This window comes from Microcaecilia unicolor, chromosome 10 (assembly GCF_901765095.1).
Source record: "Microcaecilia unicolor chromosome 10, aMicUni1.1, whole genome shotgun sequence".
In the NCBI taxonomy this organism is placed as follows: domain Eukaryota; kingdom Metazoa; phylum Chordata; class Amphibia; order Gymnophiona; family Siphonopidae; genus Microcaecilia; species Microcaecilia unicolor.
Window position 1 is genome coordinate 1,729,430 of NC_044040.1, and position 21,085 is coordinate 1,750,514.

General features: G+C 41.7%; 1 protein-coding gene across 1 annotated transcript in view; it reads right to left on the bottom strand.

Annotated features, from left to right (window-relative positions):
• Positions 1 to 21,085, bottom strand: part of PCLO (piccolo presynaptic cytomatrix protein) — a 371,777-nt gene that overhangs the window by 81,368 nt on the left and 269,324 nt on the right. Inside the window, exon 11 of the mRNA XM_030216678.1 lies at positions 15,440 to 15,565. Coding sequence (XP_030072538.1) covers positions 15,440 to 15,565 — 126 coding nt within the window. The remainder of the gene's footprint in view (positions 1 to 15,439; positions 15,566 to 21,085) is intronic.

Sequence of the window (21,085 nt, forward strand, 5' to 3'; positions counted from 1 at the left end):
TTAACGCCACTGTGAAGTCAGGGATGCACATATACCAAGGCAATTGCTGAATGTACCAGCCGGAATATTGTATAAGGAAGACCAGTCACCGATTAGTAGACAAACTGCCTTACCAATGTTGTTAAACTTGAGCCTTTATATCCCAATTCTTTAACTTTTACATTTTAGCTTTCATCCAATAGTATTTGTGCCAAAGGAAACTATGTTCAAAATCCAAACAAGACATTAAAGAAGATTCTTCTGTAACACTGCAAAGCAAGCTACGACAGTCAGATGCCAACTATGACTCAAACTTCTTGTATACTTTATAATACTAGAGAATGACACGGGGATGGGGACATAGCTTGTGGGGACGGGACAGGGACAGATCCCACAGGGACGGGGCAGGGTTGGGGACAGAGCCCACGAGGATGGGGAAAAACTTTGTCCCTGTGTTGTTTTCTACTTTGAAGCCTGTTAATGAACTGGACTGTTATTTATGTTTGATTGATGCAGACAACAATATTTTTATTTTTTGGAAAAACAAGCAAACAAAATTTGCATGGGGGATCCTTTACATCCTGCTATCAAGACATCTTCTATTGCAGGAAGGACTGTGGAAGACAGGAGAGCTAGACTGAATCTTGAGATTGTTGATGACTTCTTATTCATCCACAGAAAAAAATCATAACAGTGCTCCATAGGGCATATTTATTTATTTATTTTATTTATTTGCATTTGTATCCCACATTTTCCCACCTATTTGCGGGCTCAGTGTGGCTTACAATACATTGTGAATGATGGAAATACAATTTGTTTCTCTCCTCTAGGGCATACAGAACTGGACATTTTAACAGGGTGGATTAGGATTCCTTGGGGTAATATAAATCAGCTATTGTTGGGGATGGAAGGGTAGAGGGTGGTTGTGAGAAAGGTTACTATCAGGGGCATTTTCGAAAGAGAAGGGCGCCCATCTTCCGACACAAATCGGGAGATGGGTGTCCTTCTCTCAGGGTTGCCCAAATCGGCATAATCGAAAGCCGATTTTGGGCGCCCTCAACTGCAGTCCATCGTGAGGAAGACCAAAGTTCCTGGGGGCATGTCAGAGGCATAGTGAAGGCGGGACTGGGGTGTGGGTAAGAGATGTGTGCCCTGGGCCGATAACGGAAAAAAGAAGGCCAGCCCTAACGAGTATTTGGCCGACTTTACTTGGTTCATTTATTTTCAGGACGAAGCCTCAAAAAGGTGCCCAAACTGACCAGATAACCACCGGAGGGAATCGGGGATCATGCTCCTCCCACAACCAGATGGCTTGGATTTGGTTGTTTTTGAGATGGGCATCCTTGATTTCCATTATCGCCGAAAACAGGGGACGACCATCTCTAAGGTCGACCTAAATGTTAAGATTTGGGCGTCCCCGACTGTATTATCGAAATGAAAGATGGACACCCATCTTGTTTAGATAATAGCGGTTTACCGCCCTTTCATGGGACCATCCTGCGATGACGCCCTCAGGAAAACTTGGGCGCCCCGTTCAGTTATGCCCCTCCACAGCTGCTCGCTGTTATTATTGTTTTCTATTTCAGCATATTGTTCCTTTTTATATTTTAATAAAAAGATTTAAATATAAAATCATAATTGTTTGAGGCTTCTGCAGATGAGGACAGAGCCCATGAGGATGGAGTGGGAATGGGGCGGGGATGAGAACAGAACCTGCAGGGATGGGGTAGGGATGGAGACAGAACCCACGGGTTCAAACTTTGTCCCTGAGTCATTCTCTAATTTCTGCAGATGCTAAATGAATTGGTACTTCTTCAATCCCCATCAACCTCTATACAGTCTTTGATACAAGCAACTCACGATTGCCCCCTAACTCTGAAAAAGAGCAAAGAGCGGGTCACATGACAAAAAGCACCAACCACATTCCAAAACAGCTTCTATAACTGACCCACTCCACTTCAGAATTTAAACCAACAGGGGACACTGCATGCGAACAACATCTCAGTATCACTCGTATTAGTTTAATTATCTCTGAAAATCTCCACCCCGTTCCCTCAATTAAACCTGCTCCACAAAGTGCCATCGTACAGTCAAGAAATCATGATGAAATTCAACACAGTGTGACACGATTGGTGCCCAGGTTGTGGTAGGAGAAGTACCAGTTAATTAAGCATCTGGAAAAGGATTATAAAGTGTGCAAGAATTTCGAGCTGTAGGTGAAAGCAGAAGTACACAAATATTTTCACATTGAAAATTCACCAGCAGCCACAGAAGGAAAGTGAGTGAATAATAGTCACATGTATGTTCAGTGCACCTGATTGGCACAGATTCCATGAAGCAGTATATACGTGTGTATTTACTTATGCCAGTCACAGAGCTGGTTTAAATGCCCAAGTTCCAGTAATACATGTGCAATGCACAGTTTTCTGTATGTTACACATTTCACTCTGCTCCGATGCCACCCGTTATCCCAGATATGAAGGTAGTTACCGAATAGCACTTGGGTCACCGACTGGCATAAATGCATGTACATGTGCACGTGTGTGCAGATATGATAGTATTCTAAACATGCATGTAAACATTACCACCCACTTTATGGAATTACCCTGCAAGGGCGTGGATGTCGTCCTGGAGAAAAGAGGATTAAACAGCAACAGGAACTGACTGAGACGTGATAAATGTGATCCAAGGGTCAAGTCTATAATATGCTGATGAAAATCTAGGCACTAAACTTTTATAACAAGCAAAGTTTTGCAAATAACGCATTCTAGAACATATGTCTGCAATAAGTACTTAAATACATAAGTGTTGCCATACTGGGAAAGACCAAAGGTCCATCAAGCCCAGCATCCTGTTTCCAACAGTGGCCAATCCAGGTCACAAATACCTGGTAGAAACCCAAACAGTAGCAACATTCCATGTAGAACCCCAAAGAGCAGCAAGATTCTAGAATTCTAAAGAATAACAAGATTCCATGCAGAATTTCAAAGTGTAGCAAAATTCCATTTAGAACCCCAAAGAGTCGCAAGATTCCATTCAGAATCCCAAGTACATACGTTTTGCCATACTGGGAAAGACTGAAGGTCCATCAAGCCCAGCATCCTGTTTCCAACAGTGGCCAATCCAGGTCATAAATACCTGGCAAGATCCCAAAAATGTACAAAACATTTTATACTGCTAATCCCACCACTTACATCCTGTCTATGGCAGCTGTAAATTTCAGCACATAAATTCAGCAGTAAGGCGCCTAATTGACAGCATTCATTAAATCATACGGAAAAGGCTTTAATGCCCATGACACACTCGTGCCTCTCCCATGTGACGCCCCCTTTGCAGTTTATGCACTAGGGCAGCCATTCTCAACCCAGTCCTCGGGTTTACAGGATATCCACAACGAATATGCACGAGAAAGATTTGCATGCACTACCTCAATTGCATACAAATCTAACTTGTGAATAGTCATTGTGGAAATCCTGAAAACCTAATTGAACTAGGTGTCTCCCCAGGACTGGGTTGGGAATGGCTGAGCCTGGGTCTCCTTTTACTAAGCTGCAGTAGTGCTGGCAAGTGCTCACCACAGCTTACAAGAGTTTACCATGGAATGCGCTGAGGCATTCTGCGGTAAAAGCCCAAGGTGCACATGCAAGCCACACCTTAAAACAATTTTCTTTATTTTTCTCTGAGGGGACATATCTGGTGCCGGACAGTAAGCGCGACAGCGCAAATCACGAGATTAGCACATAAGCCCTTACAACCTTCAAAATAAGTGTCGGTTCAGGCTCACGGTAATGCCGCACGCTAATGGCAACAGTAGCACATGGCCATTAATTCAGGCAATGGAAAATCAGCCATGGTAATAATGGCCTCAGTGTAAAGAAAAAACCCACGGGGGACGCACTGAGGCCACTGAGTGAAAGGACCCCCTAGAAGCACCATCAAGCATAGCCGACGGGCACTTAGCATGTAACTCTCAGTTTTACCCCGTTTTTGCGCTTAACTATCATTAAGGAGTGGAGGAGTGGCCTAGTGGTTAGAGCACCAGTCTTGCAATCCAGAGGTGGCCAGTTCCAATCCCACTGCTACTCCTTATGATCTTGGGCAAGTCACTTAACCCTCCATTGCCTCAAGTACAAACTTAGCCCTCCTGGGACAGAGAAATATCCAGAGTACCTGAATGCAACTCACCTTGAGCTACTACTGAAAAAGGTGTGAGCAAAATCTAAATAAATAAAGATTCCATTCAGAACCTCAAAGAGTAGCAACATTCCATGTAGAACCCCAAAGAAGATCAAGATTCTGGAATTCTAAAGAGTGGCAACATTCCATGCAGAATCTCAAACAGTAGCAACATTCCATGTAGAACCCTAAAGAGTAGCAAGTGGAGGAGTGGCCTAGTGGTTAGAGCACCAGTCTTGCAATCCAGAGGTGGCCAGTTCCAATCCCACTGCTACTCCTTATGATCTTGGGCAAGTCACTTAACCCTCCATTGCCTCAAGTACAAACTTAGCCCTCCTGGGACAGAGAAATATCCAGAGTACCTGAATGCAACTCACCTTGAGCTACTACTGAAAAAGGTGTGAGCAAAATCTAAATAAATAAAGATTCCATTCAGAACCTCAAAGAGTAGCAACATTCCATGTAGAACCCCAAAGAAGATCAAGATTCTGGAATTCTAAAGAGTGGCAACATTCCATGCAGAATCTCAAACAGTAGCAACATTCCATGTAGAACCCTAAAGAATAGCAAGTGGAGGAGTGGCTTAGTGGTTAGAGCACCAGTCTTGCAATCCAGAGGTGGCCAGTTCCAATCCCACTGCTACTCCTTATGATCTTGGGCAAGTCACTTAACCCTCCATTGCCTCAAGTACAAACTTAAGTTGTGAGCCCTCCTGGGACAGAGAAATACCCAGAGTACCTGAATGTAACTCACCTTGAGCTACTAGTGGAAAAGGTGTGAGCAAAATCTAAATAAATAAATAAAGATTCTAGAATTCTAAAGAGTAACAAGATTCAAAGTGTAGCAACATTCCTTGTAGAATCTCAAAGGAATAGCAAAGGTTCTGGACTCCTAGAGAGTGACAAGATTCCATGCAGAATTTCAAAGTGTAGCAACATTCCATGTAGAACCCCAAAGAGTAGCAAGCTTCTTTGGGGTGGAGGAGTGGCCTAGTGGTTAGAGCACTGGTCTTGCAATTCAGAGGTGGCCAGTTCCAATCCCACTGCTGCTCCTTGTGATCTTGGGCAACTCACTTAACCCTCCATTGCCTCAGGTACAAACTTAGATTGTGAGCCCTCCTGGGACAGAGAAATATCCAGAGTACCTGAATGTAACTCACCTTGAGCTACTAGTGGAAAAGGTGTGAGCAAAATCTAAATAAATAAATAAAGATTCTAGAATTCTAAAGAGTAACAAGATTCAAAGTGTAGCAACATTCCTTGTAGAATCTCAAAGGAATAGCAAAGGTTCTGGACTCCTAGAGAGTGACAAGATTCCATGCAGAATTTCAAAGTGTAGCAACATTCCATGTAGAACCCCAAAGAGTAGCAAGCTTCTTTGGGGTGGAGGAGTGGCCTAGTGGTTAGAGCACTGGTCTTGCAATTCAGAGGTGGCCAGTTCAAATCCCACTGCTGCTCCTTGTGATCTTGGGCAAGTCACTTAACCCTCCATTGCCTCAGGTACAAACTTAGATTGTGAGCCCTCCTGGGACAGAGCAATATCCACAGTACCTGAATGTAACTCACATTAAGCGACTACTGAAAAAGGTCTGAGCAAAATCTAAATAAATAAATTAACTTCACTTTGAGTACCAATATGTAGGAGCCTACTTGGCAACTAAGTTTTGGTGTACTATGTACAATTTACCCCTTGAGATCTCCTATTGCAAGAGTAAAACAACATAAGTAGTTCAAAGCTAAAACAAGTATTTTAAAATAGCTTGAGGTTCCCCTGGATCTTTCTTAGCAAATGAATAATATTTTGGAGCAATGAAGTGTGATGACTCCTAGAGATAAGTCAGGCGTCAACGTCACAAAGGTTGTACTAAAGGCAATAAAACCGTTGTTCTCGGTATCAACACTTTCACATCGGACAGAATCATTACACCTCAGATCTGCAGATATAAAGTTAAGAAAATGTTCACAGCAACAACACCCCAGAAATTATGCACGGAACCACTTATAGACACCCAGGTCAATGGTCAGTTCTTTAATGCTGCCATCCGAGGCTACAGAGTGCAATATAGAGAAAGGTAATAGAGAAATGGACATAAAAGAAAGAGAAGTCACTGGGCCAATAATCAAAGCAATTTAACTGGCCAGAAATGGCTCCTGGCTGGTTAAATCACTTGTTCAGGATTAACCACTTAACCGGGTAAGTGCTGCTGAAACGTCCAGTTAGCGCCTAATGCAGAGGCAGCATTTGGCTCCTACCACATAGAATACAGAGATTAGACCATATTTGGCTGGTTCAAACTTAATTGTCCAACAATGAATATCAGCTTGGCCGGTTAAGTTTGAACTTGCCAAAAATAAGCCGGATATTCAACGCTGGTCACCAGAAACGGCCCGGGGGGGTGGGGGGGGGGTGGGACAGGCTGAAGGAAGGTCCCTGGCATTGGTTGAAGCAGCCTGCTCCTGCAGATGTTTGCCAGCACTGCTTAAAAAAAATGAATCCTGTCAGAAGAAGCAAGGAGCTGCGGGGGGAGGACAAAGCGAGAGAACAGAGAGGTTGTGCTTCGGGGTGGACAATGAGGGAGACAGTCAGATACTGCATCATGGGGGGGGGGGGGGTCAACAAGGGAGACAGCCAGTCAGGTACTGCATGGGGGGAGGGAGGGAGAGAGCTGCTGCATGAAGAAGGGTAGGGACTAGCGAGGGAGACAGGTACTGCATGGAGGGGCAAGGAGGGAGAGAAATGCTGTATCAGGAGGGGTAGGGAGGGACAGACAGAGGTGCTGCATCATGGGGGGGGGGCAACAAGGGAGACAGCCAGTCAGGTCCTGCATGGGGGGAGGGGGGAGGGAGGGAGAGAGCTGCTGCATGAAGAAGGGTAGGGACTAGCGAGGGAGACAGGTACTGCATGGAGGGGCAAGGAGGGAGAGAAGGGCTGTATCAGGAGGGGTAGGGAGAGACAGACAGAGGTGCTGCATAAGTGGTAGGTCAAGGAGGGACAGAGTTGCTGCATCAGGAGGGGTGCAAGGAGGAACAGGGGTGCTGGACAGGGAGGGTAGGTAAAGAAGTAAGAGATTTAGAGAGGGGAATAAGGAAGAGAAGGGGGCACAGAGAGGGAAAGAGGTGCTGGACTTGGGCGGCGGGGATTGGAAGGACAAGGAGAGAGGTGCCAGGACCTGCGGGGAAAGAAGGAAGAGGGAGAAGTGCTGACCCTGCAAAGACGAGACACTGCATCCACTGTATGCAAATCTATTTCCTGTGACTCCATTGTGGACATCCAGAAAACCAGGCTGGTTATTATTCTTTCATTTAGCTCATACCATATTCAAAAGCTGTAGGTACAGAACCCGGATATTTCCAGTGACCGACATTGAATATCCATGGGGAGCAGGGGAGGGTTGGCCGGTCTGAAGATAACCAGCTGTGTGGACATTCAGACATAGTCGGTTATCTTTAAACCAACCAAACTTAACACAAATTTTAAAAAGTAGAAGGAGAGAAATCAATGGACTTAAATAATATTACAGCCATTTTGGAACAAACCTTAGAAGAGGCTACGGAAAAAGCAACATTGCTTGTTTCTTTCGTCTTCCAGCAAGATTTGAACTGCGTAATAAGACTTTACTTTAAATCGACAAATCGTATATTTGGAGGACAAAAAATCTGGATTTACCCAGATGTGACTAAGACTACTCAACAAAAAAGAAAATTGTTTCTTTCTATGAGGTCTAAAATAATAGAATTAGGAGGATCCTTCCTTCTTGTGTATCCATGTAAATGTCTTGTAAGGTTAAATCAAACAAAGTATGTGTTCTTTAATCCTGATCAGCTTAAATCTTTCCTAGACTCTAAACAACGATAGAGAATTTGTAGGAGCACATGAGAATGGTGGCGGCATCAATTTCTTTAATAATTTAGAAATAATATAGTATAATCTTCACAAATTCCTACCTCCCCCTTTTATTCTGGTCTAATGAAGCTAAATGTTATGTTTTCTTTGAGGAAAGTAAATTCCTGTTTCGTTTATTTCTTGTTTCTAAAGCTGTATTTCACTTAGCAGTTCTTATGTCTGTTTAAGTTGCAAAATTCAATAAACAAATAAGCAAAACAAAAAAAAAAAACAACCAAAGATATACCCGGGTTTGAAGCACACAAATACCGCTGAATACTGGCGAATAGTCGGTCAAGTGCCATTTAAATGGTCAGCATCCGATCTGACTGGTTAAATAGCACTAAATATCAGGCGGAAAGCATTTAGGGCTTTTAAAATAATATTTTTTTGCAGGTTCCACATTAATTTTTTCCATTAAAACACAGAACTTGCAAAAAAATTTAACGCAGGGGCATGTACCACCTCCTAGTTAGGAGCTGCTACATTTTGCCGTCTGAAGCCCATGTTATGCAGTGAGCATGCACTAATCAGAATGTGCTAGATGGATAATGCTTCCATGCCCATTCCCCACCCATGTCCCCCTCTCCTGAAAAAATATTACAAAAACCCCCCACACAATTAACACGGGCTAACAGGCAAATTACTGCAAAATATGTAAGCCTTTTTTTTTTGGGAACACTAACCGTGCATTACAGATAAACACCCTTTAGTCAAAGAGCCCTACATTTGTAGCTGAGACAATAGAGGTTAAGTGACTTGCGTAAGACTACAAGGAGCATCAGTGGTACTTGAGCCAGGCTTTGCTAGGTTACTCCTGAGGACTGGATTGAGATCCACTGCCCTAAATCATCAGACTTACATTGGAATGTTTTTTATCATTTCTGCCAACGTCTTCTTTTGCTAATTCTATGCTGACCTGAGGAAGGGAATGTCAGCCGTGAGAACTAGTCCAATAAAAGGCTTCACTTTACACAACTTTTTGGTTTGTGAACTTTTTTTGACGAATTTCAGTGAACACAACAATCACATATTTGACCCGATGACCACGTGTCAGTTTGTAAAGGTTTTGCTGGTTGCAACTGCTCTGATACATTTCAAAGGATGTTTCAGGAGGGTTATTGCCTGAGACACTGAGGGGCATAATCGAACGCAAACGCCCATGTGTAAGAACGTCCATCTCCGAGAATGGGTCCATGAAGGGGTGGGCCGAATCGTATTTTCGAAAAAGATGGACGTTTATGTTTAGTTTCGAAAATAAGGTTTGTGCCAGGCAAATGCATTGGATGTGGGCATTTTTGAGATGTGGGCGTTTGTTTGAGCTGGGCGTTTTCGTTTTTCAGCGAAAATCGAAACCGAAGCATCCCAGCTCAAAAACGACCAAATCCAAGGCTTTGGCTTGTGGGAGGGGCCAGGATTTGTAGTGCAGTGGTCCCCCTCACATGCCAGGACACCAACCGGGCACCCTAGAGGGCACTTTTAAAAAATAGGAGCAAACATTAAATTACCTCCCAGGTGCATAGCTCCTTTACCTCGGGTGCTGAGACCCCCAAATCCCACTCCCTACAACTCAACACCATTACCATAGCACTTAATGGTGAAGGGGGGCACCTACATGTGGGTACAGTGGGTTTTGGGGGGGTAGAGGGCTCCCATTTACCACCACAAGTGGTACAGGTAGGGGGGATGGGCCTGGGTCCGCCTGCCTGAAGTGCACTGCATTACCCACTAAAACTGCTCCAGGGACAAGACTTGTTGCTGCTGTATAACCTTGGCACAGCAGTTCACACCGTAAGACTAATCTCGCTGAAAACGTCCTTTATTTCAATAACCGCGTTTACTCACAGTTAACTGCAGATCAGAGGTTGTGCCCCACTGGCGACGAGTCTCCCTGGTACTAAGATTAGCAGTAGCTCAGAGCTGGCAGAATGGTGTACAATGCCCTCTTTCAGCAACATTCAAGGTAAGAACTAAGTTCTGTAACGAGGCTAACACACATCTCTGCTCGGCCGATAACCACGCCCCAGTCCCGCCTTCACCACGCCTCCGACACGCCCAGTCAACTTTATTCGTTCCCGCGACGGAGTGCAGTTGAAGATGACCAAAATCGGCTTTCGATTATACTGATTTGGCCGCCCATGGGAAACGGATGCCCATCTCTCGAACATGGGTGTTTTTTCCTTTCGAAAATAAGCAGGACTGTGTTCTGCTCTCCCCCTGGTAACACACAGCCCTCAGATGTTACGCCATTTTGAGTATGGGAATGTGATAGATAGGTGATCACATTACATTACAATTCTTACAGTCTGCAGTAACCTGTACAGTTGAATGTGCATTACAAACAAGGCTGGGACAATCTTGGAAATACATTAGACATACTTAGTAATCTAAACCCAATTTTACAACAATCTAAAATCACTCCTTTCAACAATAAATCCAAACAGATCTATATTGAGTTTCCAAACAGATATTTTCAAAACAGAAATGTCTTCACCGTAGACAACCAGTGGTTATGGCTGGAGATGTGAACTAAGCCCTTCCATATTCGTGCCGAAAGGGTAAATTTAACAGAAGAAAAAAATGCTTTAAAGTGTATTGAACACGGAATAGCGAAGTCAATACAAAAAGCCTTCAGATCATGTCACTTATTCATTTTAATCACAGGGTACTAACATAAACCAAGAGAAACCAATTACTATAATCACTCTACTGTAATTCATCTATGTCAGAGTTTACGGCTCTGTGAACTCTTCTGAAGGAAAACACATTATTCTACAATGTACAGCAAGTCTTTTGTCTCTGTACTGAATCACATTTTATTAACAGTCAAGATAATCTAGTGTCAATGAAATCTGTTCGGCACGATCAAAACAATGTAATTGATTTCCTCCTTCCGGTAATAATACAGACGTCAGCAGATGAATACCAGAACAGTAAGATTTCCGAATCAGGTTGGACTATCTAAAAAGATGTATCTAAGCTGGCTCCACTTTCACAATGTTAGAGCACATCTAATAATATTTGGAAATTGGATTCCCAACAGAACTAGAGAGAATGCAAGCCAATGCTAATAAATATTCAGGGTCCTCTCTGTCAGTCGTAACTAAGAGCCAAAAAAGCTCAAAGTATATGTACTTCCTCAAATTATCAACAAATGGAGTGAAAGACAAATTGTGCACACAATTCTATAAGTGGGAGCGTGCAATTACAGGACCCTCGAGTGGGAGCATGCAGATACAGGACCCTCGTGCACACAATTCTATAAGTGGGAGTGTGCAGATACAGGACCCTCGTGCACTCAATTCTATAAGTGGGAGCGTGTAGTTACAGGACCTTCATGCACACAATTCTATAAGTGGGAGGGTGCAGTTTCAGGTGCCTCGTGCACACAATTCTATAAGTGGGAGCGTGCAGATACAGGACCCTCGTGCACTCAATTCTATAAGTGGGAGCGTGCAATTACAGGACCCTCGAGTAGGAGCATGCAGATACAGGACCCTCGTGCACACAATTCTATAAGTGGGAGCATGCAGATACAGGACCCTTGTGCACTCAAGTCTATAAGTGGGAGCATGCAGTTACAGGACCTTCTTGCACACAATTCTATAAATGTTAACATGCAGTTACGGGTGCCTTGTGCACATAGTTCTATAAGTGGACATGTGCAGTTACAGGACCCTCGTGCACACAATTCTATAAGTGGGAGCATGCAGATACAGGACCCTCGTGCACCCAATTCTATAAGTGGGAGCATGCAGTTACAGGACCCTCATGCACACAATTCTATAAGTGGGAGTGTGCAGTTATGGGTGCCTCGTGCACACAATTCTATAAATGTTAACATGCAGTTATGGGTGCCTTGTGCACATAGACCTATAAGTGGACACATGCAGTTACAGGACCCTCGTGCACACAATTCTATAAGTGCTAACATGCAGTTATGGGTTCCTCATGCACAAAATTCTGTAAGTTTGTACATGCAGTTCTGGGTGCCTTATACAAATAATTCTATTAGAGGATAAATGCAGTTACCGGTGTCTTGTGCGTACAATTTATAAGTGGGTGTGTGCAGTTACAGATGTGCTCACAATTCTATAATTAGATGCGAGAAGTTAATTCTATAGGTGTGAACGTGCAGTTTTGAGTGCCTTGTGCACACAATTCTGTAAGTGGGTGTGTGAAAAGATTTATGGTAAAGCTGAATGCAAGTGTGCTTCAGCTCATAGGCTATACTCGGCTACAGTTTTTCAGATTCAGAAATGAAACCCAAACTTATCATTTTTGTTTGTAGAAAACAGTTGGAACAACATCCTCAAAACGGCATCATAGAAATGGAAAATTATACAGTAGTTTCATATTGTACTTTTAAAACCAAACTCTAAGCAAGCTGGCATGCTTTCTCTTTTTTTTTCACCCCCTGGACATATTGGAGCATGTATTCCTTTGTGCAGGGGTAGGCAATTCTAGTCTTTGAGAGCCCCAGGTAGGTGTGGTTTTCAGAATATCCACAATGCATATGCAGGAGATAAATTTGCATACCAGCAGGCATTGTATTCTATCACATGCATATACATTGTGAATATTCTGAAAAGCTTGACCTGTCTGGGGCTCTTGAGAACCGGAATTGCCTACCCCTACCCTAATGCATCGGATTTGCTTGGTACACTACAAAATGTGTTGTCTAGAGAATTTGAAACCAAGCTCAGACTTAATCATTTTGCAACAGCATGATTAAAATAAACTGCACACATGCCTAGCTTTTGAGCTTTGTTTTAAGATTTGAAAATTGCACTTCTGAAACTGAATGCACTTTTTTTCTATGTGCAATTTACTTTCTTTGTCCAGTGTTGCCTACTGATCTTCTAAATGGCATGATATGTCGCCAATACCAAGCTCTGCTAATTCTGAAGATAAATCAGTGAAGCAGCAGAATGTAACAATACGGTATTCACACGCTGCTTTAATAGAAGCTGCCAGCTGATAAAGCTTTTTTATTTGTTTGTTTCTGAATAATCTTAAAACACAGCTGTGAACATCCGACTTTATTTTTGTGCATTTGATTTGACAGCTCAAGTCACAGTCTCTGCAAGGAAAAGCATTCAGCCCTGAGCTATGGAAACCAATGGAGACAATTTACACAGGGAGAATATATGCAAAACAGACACTATAAATTACTGAGATTCGTGGTATGATTCGTGAGGGATTAAACAGAGAATTTTCCCTCCTCTTGTTGGCTCCTGTACTAGCTGCTCCATAAAGCAGTTCTTGATTTCGTCAAGGAAGTTTACCCCCACCCCCTTAGCATGCCCTGATGTTACATTTACCCAGTCAATATCAGGGTTCCCCAGTTTGTTAGCCTCCTATATTTCTGGTAATATTTCTACATCTGTCTGTTCATTCTGGCCAGGTCGACGGTAGTACACTCCTATCAGTATCCTTTTCCCCTTTTCACATGGAATTTCAATACATAGGGATTCCAAGATGTGTTTGTTTCCTGCAGAATTTTTTGTCTATTTGATTCAAGATCCTCCTTAACATACAGTGCTACCCCTCCACCAATTCGATCCACCCTATCACTATGATATAATTTGTACCCCGGTATGACAGTGTCACCCTGGTTATCCTCCTTCCACCAGGTCTCAGAGATGCCTATTATATCTAATGTTTCTTTTAGTGCAATATATTCTAACTCTCCCATCTTATTTCTTAGGCTTCTGGAATTCACATATATACATTTCAAACTATATGTTTGTTGTTCCTATTTACATCTTTCTCAGCAGCTGTCAGTGTTAATTTGCAATCTTTTGTCTGATTTTTATTTAAAAACACCTGGTTTACTATGGTCTCTATTGCAACCTCGCTATCGGGATACACTATCTTCCCTGTTTTGGTGATATCGTTGCAAGATACCTTGTTCCAAACCATGTGTTTTTGAATGACTGTCGGCCTTCCCCCAATCTTGGCACTTATACATTTTGCTGACCAAAACGTATAACCCAGTATTTTACAAAAGGGCAGAACAAAACGTTTAGGCCACTAGAATGTCTAGGGCCGGTGGAGTCATGTAGTACAGGGGTGTGTCATGGGTGCAAGCAATGAAAGATCTGTGTTGGAACTTATACCACCTTTAAATCATGAATCAGTGCTGTCGCAGCATGTCCCTAACACACAGCCATTATTACTGAAATACAAAAACTGGCCATTTTATACCCGCATTAAAAAGTGGCCTAGCGCATGGGACAGTCCCATGTGAGGGCTAGCACAGGCCACTTTTTAACGCCCTTTAATAAATGGACCCCTTGGTGTCCTCTTTCCACATAATCTGCACTATTATTAGAAACTGAGAAATCAATATAAAATATGGACATCGGAAATATGATAGAGTGAGTCCACTGTTGATTGAGTTACATGGGCCAGGATCATCTATAAGTTAATACATCTGGTTCTTAAATCGTTAAATGGGTTGGGCTCTGTTTATCTACATGGTTTGTTGAATCGTTCAGCTTTGTCCAGGACATCTACCATTAAGGATAATATCTTCTTATATATCCAACCGCTAAATATGTTACTTGTAAACGCAACCATGAACGTTCTTACTTATATCAGGTTACTCCCTGCTGGAATTTGTTGCCAATAGATGTAAGACAAGAAGTTTCTTATGGTTCTTTTCATAAAAATCTGAAAATATTTTAATTCCAAGAATATTTAGTTTTAAATGTCGTAAAGACAACTTGGTTTTTTAATTATGACTGTGCTTGTGTATATATGATTACTCATCGTATACCTAAGTAATTTTTGTTGTACACCATTTCAGACCCATTAGAGGAATTTAGTGGTATATCAAGTGTAAGATTAGATTAGATTAGATAATTACCATAAGTGACAAAGGAAACAACATGAAAGAAAAATGATCTGACTGCCCATAAAAAAGGAAAGTGCACAGGTGACTCCACCCAGATGATGAAGTGACGATATCTACATGTTTGTTGTGTAACAGTATCTGGATCCATGTCACCATGCACATTTTAGAAAATTATTCTTTAGTGAAGGTGGTTAGCTTGGCAGAGTTTAAAAAGGGGTTGTACGGTTTCCTAAAGGACAAGTCCATAGACCGATACTAAATGGACTTGGAAAAAATCCACAATTTCGGGAATAACATGTATAAAATGTGTGTACGTTTGGGTAGCTTGCCAGGTGCCCTTGACCTGGATTGACCACTGTCGGGGACAGGATGCTGGGCTCGATGGACCTTTGGTCTTTTCCCAGTATGGCATTACTTATGTACTTATGACCTTGCTAATGTTAATCTTAAGAACCAAAAGTAATATAAAGCAATGTTTAGTACAATAAATTCCATTAGCCATCGAAGCAGTCCCTTGGGTGCATTGTATTGTTCATTTACCTTCGATAAGTTTGCCCGTCTGCTCCGCTGCTCCTCCTGGCAGGATCTTGGAAATGTAAGCTCCAATTTCTCCTGGAATGTCTGGGATCTCCTTTCCACCTACAACTCTAATTCCCAGTCCATTGCCTGAATGAAGAAACAAACAATCATCGATTAGCCAGGCGGGCATTGGGTGGTGTCACAACCAGAAGCCATAGAAGAACATATGCACATATCAAAGGGGACACATTTCAGAAACCAATACCTGCAGCTGGGGTAAGAATTTCTGATTAGTTAAATGATATTCCCACATGTTCAAAAATAATAAACAGATCACTTTACAGAAAAAAATGCGGTAGCTTAATTAGCAGCAGAATCAAACAATGGATCCAGTTCTATAACTTGGCGGGCCTTTTACAAAGGCGTACTATCGTTTTTAGCACACGCGTGTGCTAAACGCTAGAGACGCCCATAAATTCCTATGAGTATCACACGCTAAAAACACTACTGTGCTTTTTGTAAAAGACCCCCTAGATGTCTGGAACCAGGCACTACAATACAGCACACAAGTTGTAAAAAGGCGCTTGAGCATTCCTAAATCATCGCAGAAAACTACCACAAATACACATCTGCGCACCAAAATTTTACAACATGCCAATGGCAGATTTCAATGGTCGCTCCAAGGTGCACCAAGAGACGCGAGTCACTGACAGTATTCTATAAGTTATGCACGTTTGTACCAAGCCTGTGTCCCGCTCATGCTTACGGCCATCTTGGAGATACATATTAAAGCACAGGTGGTACTCTATAGACCGGTGCCTTTGATGCGCATAGCTCTTTGCAGGCGCTTACAGAAGTGTCCCGCATGATTCTGTGACAGAATGCTTCTGACTGTATAATGTGTTACAACATCAAATAAAAACTGTGTGGTCAGATTTCTCTGCAGAGATTTCTTAGTGTCAGGCTCTATTTTTATGTTCATACAGCCTGGTCTTATCCCAAACTTTCTGGAATTTGTTTATAGCGATTGGCTCCACCACCAGCTCCTCTGGATTAACATTCCTGATTTGTGCCACTCTTTCTGTGAATTCACATTGGAAGTTTTCAATGTGGATTTTGGGTTGACTTACTCACCCTTCTAAATCCAAGTTCAAGATGAGTTACAGATTTCTTCAGTGGGTATATCCCTTCCCCATATGGCTTACAGTTTAAAAAATCTCCTTTACTAGCCTGTGTCAATATATTAATATGTGTTAACTTTCATTTTTATCTATATTATTTAATGCTCTATTATTCCCAATGGGCCTATTTACTAACTGAACATAAGAATGTAAGAAAAGCCATTTAGCCCAGTATTCTGCTTCCAGTAGTGACTAATCCAGGTCACAAGTACCTGACACAATCCCAAATAGTAGCAATAGTCCACACTATCAATCCCAGGGCAAGCAGTGGCTTCCCCATGGCTATCTCAATAACAGACTAGAGACTTTTCCTCCTGGAACTTGTCCAAACTTAAAACACAGATACGCTGACCACTGTTACCACATCCAAATTCCAAAGCTTAATTATTCTTGGAGTGAAAAAAAAATATGTCCTCCTATTTGTTTTAAAAATATTTCCATATAATTTCATTGAGTGTCCACTAATCTTTGTACTTTTTGAAAGGGTAAAACATTGATCCAGTTCTACTCATTCTACACCATTCAGGACTTTGTAGACCTCAATCATCTCTTTCCTCATCCGTCTCTTTTCCAAGCTGAAGAGCTTTAACCTCTTTAGCCTTTCCTCATATGAGAGAAGATCCATCTTCTTTATCATTTTGGTTGATTTTCTTTGAACTTTTTAAATTGTGCTACATCTTTCTTGAGATACCGTGACCAGAATTGAACGCAATACTGAAGGTGGGGTCATACCATGAAGCAATATAGAGGCATTATAATATCTTGGTCTTATTTACCATCCCTTCCCTAATAATTCCTAGCATCCTGTTTGCCTTTTTGGCCACTACCACACACTAGACAAGTGATTTCAGCATATTGTGTACAATGACACCAAGAATCTTTTCATAGGTGCTGACTCCCAAGGTGGACCCTAGCATCAGGTAACTATGGTTTAAGGGGGTCTTTTACTTAGGTGTGCTGGCATTTTTAATGCACATTAAAAATAGGTGCACGCTAAACGCTAAAGATGCCAATGTATTCCTATGGCGGCCATTTTTTTTTTTGCAGTTGCAAGAGCAGATTATGAGCAAACCTCTACCCTGATGAAGAACTACGAAACCTGGCCATGTTGGCAGAGATTTGATTCGTTGTAAAAGTGCTGCCAAAGTTAAGTACTTTACTATTTTGCTATTTTCAAAGCTAAAAATCAATGCTTGTGGAATATGACTGCTGAAGATTAGAGATAAGAAAAAAAGGAAAAAAAAAGTATTGAAAAATTGGGTTGATCAATGAAGATGTACACAGCACCATAAGTATATGGGACACTGTGCCCAGATGGGAGCTGCTGCTGAATATTCTGAGGATCCCTGTTATAGTAAAAAAGTATAGACTATGTATTATTAAAGAACTGTGATATATGTAGAATTGTGGATGATTGGGACATAAGTAAATCAAATGTATTCCTATGGGCATCTTTAGCATTTAGCGTGTGCCTATTTTTAACGCACGCTAAAAATGCCAGAGTGCCTAAGTAAAAGACCCCCTACATTTCATCTGCCATTTAGATGCCCAGTCTTCCAATTTCCTAAGGTCTTCCTGCAATTTTTCACAGTCCACTTGTTTTATCAGCTTTGAATAGCTTTGTGTCATTTGCAAATTTAATCACCTCACTTGTCATTCTGATGTCCAGATCATTTATAAATATGTTACACAGCACTGATCCCAGTACAGAGCCCTGTGGCAGTCCACTATTCACCCTCCTCCATTGAGATATTCAGCCTAAGGCAGTCAGTGGTTTTGAAGTCACTGACAGTGGTGGATGAAAAAGATTCTCTTTTTAACACAGATATTCAGTGCCAGGCCATGTCTGGGCACTGGTTTTGCACATCCAGGTCATGAGCTGAGCCGGACGTTCTACAGATGACAGTCGATATTCAGAGCGAGCACCAGAATATTTCACTGGCAAAGGTAGGACTGTCATTGTATCTGCCAGACTGTGCCACAAGAGAAGATAGGATGTTCCACAGCAGTGTCTGGTTAAATGTTTCTAAATATTGGAGTTAAAATGGACAGCAGCTTCTCCTGCCTGCTTAAACCTGTTTGAATATCTACTCCTAATTATACAACTTGTGTCAATGCAGGTTAGTAAATGAGAGCCTACATTTATATTTCAGGTTGAGGGTGAAGTGACTTGTGGGAAACTATGAGGGAGACAAAAGGAATTTTCGGGGGGGGGGGGGGGGGGGTTTCCAGCATAAGAAAATAATTGGATCCCAGGGTAACAATATTCACTATTGTTTAAAAAAAAGTTTTGTATAGATAGTGCACATTGATCTAGAAAAAACTTGCCGTTGTGTAGATAATCAACTTATAATCTTCCTAGAAGATACAAACCGATTACACCCACACGCAGCCAGTTTTCAGTGCACCACAATACTGAGAAAACTCTTACAGGCATTCTCACTTTACATCCACTCTAATCTGGATCAGAATAAAATAGTGGTTCTCAATTCACTAGACCTATCGGCTGCTTTTGATCTTGTGCTCCAAAAACAGTCAGAAATAGTACCACCAATACAACACACTCCTAGTTTTAATTATACATAACAGATAGGACTAACCTGGAACTACACAACAACTCTTGATCACCACCATATTCACTCAGCCAACCTCCTTAATATTTTCTTGACCTCTTTAATTGGACTCATACAGACAATTTCATCTATGCTGATGACATAATTATTGACAACTTTGGATCCATCTCATAACTCAAGACATTACAACTATAAATACAATCTGACTTTACTCCCACAAATGAAAACGCAATCCAGATAAGACTAAAGCTCTTCTTATCTTTTCTCAGAAAACAGACATTATTCTCTCTAGTCCCCTATCATGAGCTGGCACTAAGATTGAGGTTATTGATTCTTTGTCGAGGGCTTGCCATAGATAATAACTTAACCTACCAATCTCACATTACCTTTCTGATAAAGAAATATTTCTTCAAGCTTAAAATGATTCATTCCATTAGGTCTCTCCTCAATCATAAATCCCTCCACATCCTATTTCATTCATTTGTTCTGTACCAACTGCTTACCACCCTTTTCTAAGGTTTCTGCATCACCGATCACTTAGAATTGATTCAAAACACTGCAGTCAGGTTTATCACAGGAAGAAATGGGACCACGTGACTCCATTATTTAAAAAAGAACACTGATTACCAACAACATGTAGGATCCCCTTCAAATATTAACCTTAATACAAAAGATAAACTTTCTGACTCCATTATTCTATGACATCTCTTAATTCCTTACATACCTACTAGATTTGTACAATTTTTAGATCCACATCTCCTAGTGGTCACCTCCTTTCACCAATCTGCTTTGATTGTGGGATGGAACCATACTAGACTTAGTGCTTACTAGTGGGGGAGTGTTTCTGATGTTATAGTCTGTAATCATCTGGCATCCAGTGATCACCAATTAGTGTGGTTTAATATTAAGATAGGGGTGGAGAGGGTTCATTCAAAAGTGAAGGCTATTCAGAAGGAGATTACCTCAAGGTATTGTTGTCTTGATAGGAACATCTGGAATAAGTTGGAAAGAAGGGCAACATTGAAAGGAGCTATTGTAATGGTAATGGTAACAAACCTTTTGTAAAGAAAATAAATAAAATTAGGAGGAAAAGGAGGCCGCTTTGGTTCTCAAAAGTAGTAGCTGAAAATGTAAGGAAAAAGAGGTTTGCCTTTATAAACTACAAGAGATCGCAGAAAGAGAAAGACAGGTGACAAATATCTGGAAAAGCTAAGAGAAGAGGGAAGAGCAGTCAGGAAAGCACAGATGCAAATGGAAAAATAGCCAATATGATAAAATTGAGGGACAAGACTTTTTCTTAAAGATATGTTAGTGATAAGAGGAAGTGCAATAGTTGCGTTGTGAGACTCAAAGGCAAAGGAGAGGAATGTGATAAAGATAAGGCGGAATTGCTTCACAAATATTTCTGTACTGTGTTCACAGATGAAGGGTCAGGAGCAGGACTGCAGAAGACAAACACAAACAGGAATGGAGGGGTGATAGTCCGCTAAATTAAAAGCGATGGGGCCAGTTGTCATACATCCAAGGGTACCAAAGGAACTTAGGGAAGTTCTAGTGACTCTACTGGCTGACCTTTTTAATGCTTCTCTAGAGTTGGGAGTGGTCCCAGAGGACTGAAGTAGAGCAGATGCGACCCCTTTCCACAAAAGCGGAAGAAAGGAAGAGGTTGGCAACTACAGGCTGGTAAGTCTGACTTCTGTGGTAAGTAAATTGATGGAAATACTCTTAAAACAGAGAACTGTATAATTTTTGGAATCCAATAGATTACAGGACCTGAGGCAACATGGTTTCACTAAAGGCAGATGTTGACATACAAATCTGATTAATTTCTTTGACTGGGTGAAAAAGAGAGTTGGATTGAGGAAGAGAAATAGATGTGCTGTATTTTGATTTTATGAAGGCCTTTGACATGG